Source organism: Sinocyclocheilus rhinocerous, unplaced genomic scaffold, assembly GCF_001515625.1.
Source record: "Sinocyclocheilus rhinocerous isolate Xijiao unplaced genomic scaffold, SAMN03320098_v1.1 scaffold306, whole genome shotgun sequence".
Lineage (NCBI taxonomy): Eukaryota > Metazoa > Chordata > Actinopteri > Cypriniformes > Cyprinidae > Sinocyclocheilus > Sinocyclocheilus rhinocerous.
The window spans coordinates 1,384,887-1,392,377 of record NW_015662161.1 but is presented as its reverse complement, the minus strand read 5'-3'; the positions used below and the strand labels follow the sequence as shown (position 1 = coordinate 1,392,377).

General features: G+C 36.3%; 1 protein-coding gene across 2 annotated transcripts in view; it reads right to left on the bottom strand.

Moving 5' to 3' along the window:
• Positions 1 to 5,318: 5,318 nt before the first annotated feature.
• LOC107727518 (ADP-ribosylation factor 1-like) overlaps positions 5,319 to 7,491 on the bottom strand; it is a 3,642-nt gene continuing 1,469 nt past the window's right edge. For both annotated transcript variants that reach the window (XM_016537395.1, XM_016537396.1), the window contains exons 3-5: positions 7,217 to 7,327; positions 5,930 to 6,054; positions 5,319 to 5,858 (exon numbers count right to left, since the gene is read on the bottom strand). In XM_016537395.1, the coding sequence (XP_016392881.1) occupies positions 5,697 to 5,858; positions 5,930 to 6,054; positions 7,217 to 7,327 (398 nt within the window). In that variant the 3' untranslated portion in view covers positions 5,319 to 5,696. The remainder of the gene's footprint in view (positions 5,859 to 5,929; positions 6,055 to 7,216; positions 7,328 to 7,491) is intronic.

Below are 7,491 nucleotides of genomic sequence, written 5' to 3'. Positions count from 1 at the left end.
ATAGTGTCGTTGAATCATCAATTCACCTCAACACCTCAAACTTTTGAAAACAGGTTTCAAAGTGTGACTTTTTGAAAACGATATATCTGTGTAAACTGTGAAAATGCAAATGTTATGTGAAACTGTGAAAACATTGATGTTATGCACATGCGTATTATATGTTTGCGTTGTGTTTCTTTACAAAGTGACATCGCCACCTACTGGTCTGGAGTGCATAATAAAGCGTTTTTAGTAGATGTCTCAGATCTGTGTGAACAGGGATCATTTTGACCACGTTGTCTGCGTGCGAAAAACACAAATGAAAACTATTCACAGCACGTCATTGCAGCAGACTAATAAGAATTTCTGAGTACATTACATTGAACCTGTAAATGCGGAGTAAAAACTTACCGGCCAGACTAATTGGTGTGTACAGCTCTCTCATTCTTTGAAATCTAATTTCTTTTTTTTTTTTTTTTTTTTGATTTTGAGGTGAAATGTAACCTGGACATGTTTTAGTCTTTGATGTATAAAGAGAAAACACAGCAGAGGTGAACACTTTTTATTCTTGTATATGTTTAGTGAAATAAACTGTTTTTTTTTTTTTTACAAAGTGTCGTTGAATCATCAATTCACCTCAACACCTCAAACTTTTGAAAACGGGTTTCAAAGTGTGACTTTTTGAAAACGATATATCTGTGTAAACTGAAAATGCAAATGTTATGTGAAACTGTGAAAACATTGATGTTATGCACATGCGTATTATGTTTGCGTTGTTTCTTTACAAAGTGACATCGCCACCTACTGGTCTGGAGTGCATAATACAGCGTTTTTAGTAGATGTCTCAGATCTGTGTGAACCGGGATCATTTTGACCACGTTGTCTGCGCGCGAAAAACACAAATGAAAACTTTTCACAGCACGTCATTGCAGCAGACTAATAAGAATTTCTGAGTACATTACATTGAACCTGTAAATGCGGAGTAAAAACTTACCGGCCAGACTAATTGGTGCCCACCATCATGCCTTCCCTGCCATGTATTACTGGCTTGGCTGCATTATCCATGGCAGCCTAATCGGGCCAAAGGAACGTTGTCCTAGATTGCTTTCCCTCCCCCTCGTTGGGCCGAGCGCCCCGGCGCCTGATTCCAGGCTGCTGACCACAAAGGCCCAGCCGATCCTATTTGTCACTTATTAAAGGCGAGGGAGGTGTTTGGGGAACTGGAGACCGTTTCAGTGGAGAATTAATGACAGCGACACAGAACACCCTCACACCAGGCACACTTGCCGCAGATCTCTCTACCCTCCCATCAACTAAACGCCCAGTCGCTCACCAGAGGTGCTTCCCTTCCGTGTTCAATGCTGAAGCAACCAAACACAGGCCCGGTTCAAGAATCAAGCTTCTGAGAGGCATTTTCATGACAAAATTTGCACGACGACAGTGTTTTGAAAGAGCAAACTTTTTAAAACAGGTTTCAAAGTGCACATTTTTCAAAGCAAAACCTGTTATTGTCTCCGTGTAAAATACAAAAATGTGAATTTGAGGAAAAAAATGCGTATTACTATTTGCATAGTGTGTCTTTAAAGAGTGACATCGCCAACTACTGGCCTGGCATGCATAATACAGCATTTCAAGTTGTTTTTGTGTCATCTAGTACGCGAGAAATGTAAAGGAAAACTTTTTTTTAGCACACAGTCGTGCAAACGTGTATGAAAGCCCGTTTCCGCCGCTGAATAAAAAATTAAAGAAGGTTATTGTGACTTTTTATCTCACAATTCTGACTTTTTTTAACAGAAGATTACTTTTTTCAAGTAACTAGTAAAGTAACGCATTACTTTTTTAATTTACAAGAAAATATCTGAGTTACTTTTTCAATAAGTACTTTTTCATTACATTCAAAAAGTAATGCCAGTTACTTTGTTTTCCCATTTACATGATGTTTGAACATGATGTTACTGTAGTTCTAGACTAAATGTGAATGTGCATTAATTCATCCCACTCACAAAAAACAGATTTAGTATTCATCAAAATGAATTAAAACAGTGAAATGCAAACTCAGAATATGATGCAAACCTGCAATAATTAAATATGTTAAATAGCACAAATGTATCTAATCCCATTTTATTAACCAATATTTTTGCTGCTGACCTTTGATGATCCAGTTTAACCATACTAATAAGCAAAAATGACTTTAGATAAACTAACAATTGTGCTTTGTTTTTTTATTGCTGAAGAGTGTTTCTTCTCCTGCGTTCTACTGTACAGACGTGAATTTACTTTTGCTTCAGCCTGAGGTTTATTCATTACACTTTTTGCTGTGAAAGGGCTTTTACATTTGCTATAAATAGAATTTTTATATTAAAAACAATCAAGCCCTGCTCATATTTAAAAAGTAACGCGAAAGTAACACAAAAGTAATGTAACGCATTACTTTTCATACAAAGTAACGTAATTAGTTACTTTTTTAGGGAGTAAAGCAATATTGTAATGCATTACTTTTAAAAGTCTTTCCCCAACACTGTTTGTATCACGCAATTATGACTTTTTAACTCACAATTGCGAGTTTATATCACGCAATTCTGACTTTGTATGGAAAGTAATTCTGAGAAAAAAAGTCAGAATTGTGAGATAAAAAGTCGCAATTACCTTTTTTATTTTTTATTCAGTGGCAGAAACAGGCTTCCATAAACGTGCCCTTAATGCACATCTATTTTGGCATATATTGTCCTGTCCAATGCTATGGTTATCACTATGTCAGTCATTGCAATTTCGAGAGTAATTGGCAGCATCAAAAACAAAACTTTTAATCAAATTCTGACTGGATTATATAGCCTAGAAAGTGCACAAAAAACACTCCCTTTATAATCACTAAATAACCCCTTTATAATCACGCTTATCTCAGTTCATCGAGATCTCTCGAATTTCCTTAATATAAAGTTCCTTTATAATCATTGAAACTCTGCACTGCACAATGAAACTCTTTACATTGTGTCTACACTTTGTTACAATGAGAGGATTCGCGCTCAGAACTCAGCACTGGACAAAAACACTGGCATTTTGAGCCGGGAGAGGAACGCCTCTGATTGGCCATTGCGTTCTAGAAATCAACAGATATGTCTGTGATTGGCTGTATTGCTCAACACTGCAAAAACACATTGTAAATAAAAATAATACATCTCCATAATGCAAACACAAATATGCGATAGAGTGTTAACCTTCTAGACTAGAGGATGTAGTATATAAATTATGAATTAGCCTAATGTTTTGTGAATTTATAGGGTAAAACAGTGTAAGATCCCCCTTTGTTATTTATTTAATAGATTGCTCAAAATCTTTGATGAACAGCCATTCTCTTCTTAATTTTGTCATTTCATCTAAATAGCAACATTTGTGAGATTTAGTCAGCTGAGGTTAATTGATCTAATTCTTGTATCTGGAAAATACCGATCCATGGCATGGTATTATGTTATGAATATTGAAGGTTTTTTGTTGTTAATGAGGAATTTGTGGATGCATCAATGTTTTTAGGCTAATATAGTGAGATCATTCCATTTAAAATCATAGTTAAAATATAAGCAGTTAAATACTATGTAAACATTTATATGCCTGTGAAGAATAGCAATAGAAAGACATCTCTGTAATTTGCAACAACGCTGCAAAAAAAATACAAAAAAACATTGTAAATGGAAAACGTTTGATGTTAGTCAGACAGCAAGACTACTATATATATCACATATACAGCACTTCCAAGAAAATAAACGAGATTTTCAGTAAAAAAAAGGAAAACGAAAAACAAATATTTTTGTTTAGCTACTAATAACTGTAATTGATGACAAATTTTACATTATGCAATTTTGTCGTGGTACAGAATTGTTCATATTTTTTTCAGTTTACTGTAAAACTAGCTACAAACCAGTTGCAGGCTTTTTTAAACACTGCAATGTGTTTTTTTCTGAAGAGTGAAAAAGTGATAAAACTATTCCAACTAAACTACATCCAAACAGGTGAGTGTCTAAAAGCAGGTTTCAGAAGGTAGTTCAGTTTCAGATTAGCTTTGGACCCTAAAACAGAAATTACAACGCAATTATAAGGTTTTGGGCTGATATTTTCTTTTCTTTTAAACCAAAGTAATGTTTAACCGCCATGCTTATATGTATATATTTTTTAGTTATCTTTTGTAGTGAGCTACCTTGTTCAATTATTGATGCCACTGCAGTCAAGATTTATTTCAGGGCTGCTTCAGAATAACAAGAGGGTTGGAACGACATGAGGGTGAGTAAATTATGACAGAATTTTCATTTTTGGGTGAACTATCCCTTTAAGAGTCACATTATACAACATTTTGCTAAGAGATTCACATAATTTCGACCCAAAGTAATCAGTGTCTACCAAATTAGAGGTTAATTGGGAAAGAGAGAGAGAGAGAGAAAAAGATAAATAATAAAGTAACTTTAAAACCATCAGCCCTTACATTGTTTAACATTGAACATGAAGATTATTAATTTGAAACGGGAGTCTCTGTTTGTCATAAAGGCACCACGGCTAGTCTGGGGGAAAATTACATCTACATGCACAACAGAAAGCTCACTGATATTAACATGCCAACACTCTGGAGATATGTTTTGGGTTATGTCCTAAAACAATAAAAATGCACAAATGATTTTTTTTGAGAGATCAAGTTATAGCATGTGGTTAGATGAGACTGTTGTTTATTCCAAGTGGTGGTTAGAGTTGGAGTCCAAAATAAGAAATAGAAAGTAACACTTAAACCGAGTGTCAAAACGACATGAATTTTAACGCTAGGTGCATAAAACCAATCTTTCAGTTTCTCTTTCTGGGTAAATCTTTAAAAAAAAATTTTCAGGTCACATTTAACCACCCATAAATAAAATAAACATAATATTTTGCATATAGAAAATGAAACCTATTTTTGCAAAACAATTCAATTTTTATATCGTCACATTGTTTCCATGAAACAACCTCAAGTTCCTCTAAAAAAAATACAAATCTCATTACTGTTACGTGCCTGAATGTATTTGTTACTTGAATGTATTTACGTGCCTGAATGTATTACTTCACCCTCCTACAAACCTTGATTAACCTGAGCCACTCCAACATTTCTCCCACATACTCACAACAAAACATCCGTTGTGTATTATGAATCTCATAACAGAAAAATCTTTGTGTAGCCGTCTTCACACCTCTATGGCTCCTAAAGCATCATGACAGTAAAGCTAGCGGTCACTTCAGCCTTTGCTGAGAAGACAGTGTAATCGTTTTTGGTTTCTTTTCCTGGAAATTGAACCGTTATATGTGCAGGTAGTGTCTGATATGTTTGATTTCCCGTACTCCGTTCAAGACAAACATAACAGCTTCGTTTACAGTACGTCTAAGAAAGAGTCTTATTATAAGCACAATAAAATAATACATGTGCAAGATTCAAACGAGACCTGAAGCGACGTTCTTAAAACTCTTTCCAATGACTCGGGCAGGAAGAATGGAAAAAAAAGACGAAAGGCTTGCATAATGGTGCTCAAAAAGCTGCCTCACAACAAAAAACTATTTACATTAAACGAGAGAGCAACACTGTGACTGTAGGGCCCTATTCTTCCGTGTTAATGGGGTTTGAAATGAGCGCAGCTTCCAGCACCGTTTCTTTAAAAACAAAAGAGTAAAGCAAGTGTTGAGAATATCGAACTAAGGAAGAACTAAGGTTGTTATTTCTGGTTTTTCAGTTGATTGGACAACCAGTCGAGTCCTTCATAGAGGCCGTCTCCGCTTGTGGCGCATGTGGCCTGAATGTACCAGTTCCTGTGCCGGAGCGAATGCAGCCCCAGCTTGTCCGTGATTTCCGCAGCGTTCATGGCGTTCGGTAGGTCCTGTCGGACAAACACGTGTCAAATGTGTAACTGGAAAGAAGTGCATGTAATCAGATGAAAGCTGTTAGTACCTGTTTGTTGGCGAACACGAGCAGGACTGCTTCCCTGAGCTCATCCTCAGCCAACATCCTCATCAGCTCCTCTCGCCCCTCATTCACACGCTCTCTGTCGTTGCTGTCAACCACAAAGATCAGACCTAACCCAAGAAGAAGAAAAAAAAGCAGATTAATAGACTGGTGTGAGTGACAGAAATGGCTAAAAATGGAACTGACATCAGATCGATTACACAAAACGTTTTTTTTTATATTTTGTCCCAGGCATAAATGTGACCCTGGACCACAAAACCAGTCATAAGGGTCAATTTTTCAGAAATGTAGATTTATACATCGTCTGAAAGCTGAATAAATAAGCTTTCCATTGATGTATGGTTTGTTAGGATTATTACAATATTTGGCCGAGATACAACTATTTGAAAATCTGGAATCTGAGGGTGCAAAAAAATCTAAATATTGAGAAAATCACCTTTAAAGTTGTCCAGATGAAGTTCTTAGCAATGCATATTACTGATCAAAAATTAAGTTTTGATATATTTATATTTATTTTTGGCATAAAAGAAAAATCAATAACTTTGACCCATACAATGCATTTTTGGCTATTGCTAGAAATATACCCCAGCGACTTCAGACTGCTTTTGTGCTCCAGGGTTACAATTAAGAATTTTGGCATAAACATGTAAATTACATACATTGAAATGATTGTCAGTGAAAGAAAGTGAGTGATTAAATCACTTAATATAAATAAATAAAGAGTCGTTCTGATATTATTGCTCAGAACATCTCTTTTCCCGTCCCTAAAAATGTACACATTTGCACAGTCTTCTTGCAAACACTCATTTAAGTGGCATTTTGTCAACTAGGTGGCTACAGCACATTGAAAATATGCATAAATCACATTTAGCAAACCGAACTATTTTGAAAGCGTGTCACGAAGCTCAGTGCAAGAAGTCCATACTGACAAAAACTGTCCAAATGTGCAGATTCGTTCGGTCTAGGTGTATTTTGAGATAACAGTCAGCTAACTGTAAACCACAGTGGCATGTTGGAATCCCCCCCCAACCCCCGAGCCAGGAAGAAAACATAGATTTGGCTAAAGAATCATGAGGGTGTTGGGTGCATATGTGACATTTACAAACCCAAACCTATGACCCAACCGATCTTATAATGTCATTGCAGCAGCCTGATTAACAAAAACAGACAGTACTACTGACAGAGGTTTCTGGCAACACTGTCAACACACACAGATTACATTAAATCAACTGGACTTCCCAACATACTCTATGACTTGGGGAAAACTCTCACCTTGTGTGTTCTGGAAATAATGGCGCCACAAAGGTCGAATCTTATCTTGACCACCGACGTCCCAAACTGTGAAACTTATATTCTTGTACTCCACAGTTTCAACATTAAAACCTTGAACACAAAACAGAAACCACATATAAGCATTCATTCGCTTTGCAGCCGCTAATATCACCTAGGGCTGCACGATTAATCGAATGCGATTGTCATGCGCATTTTGTTAGTAAAGCCGGTTCTGTAATCAGCAGGAAATCATCATCACGTGCTTTCAGATGGAG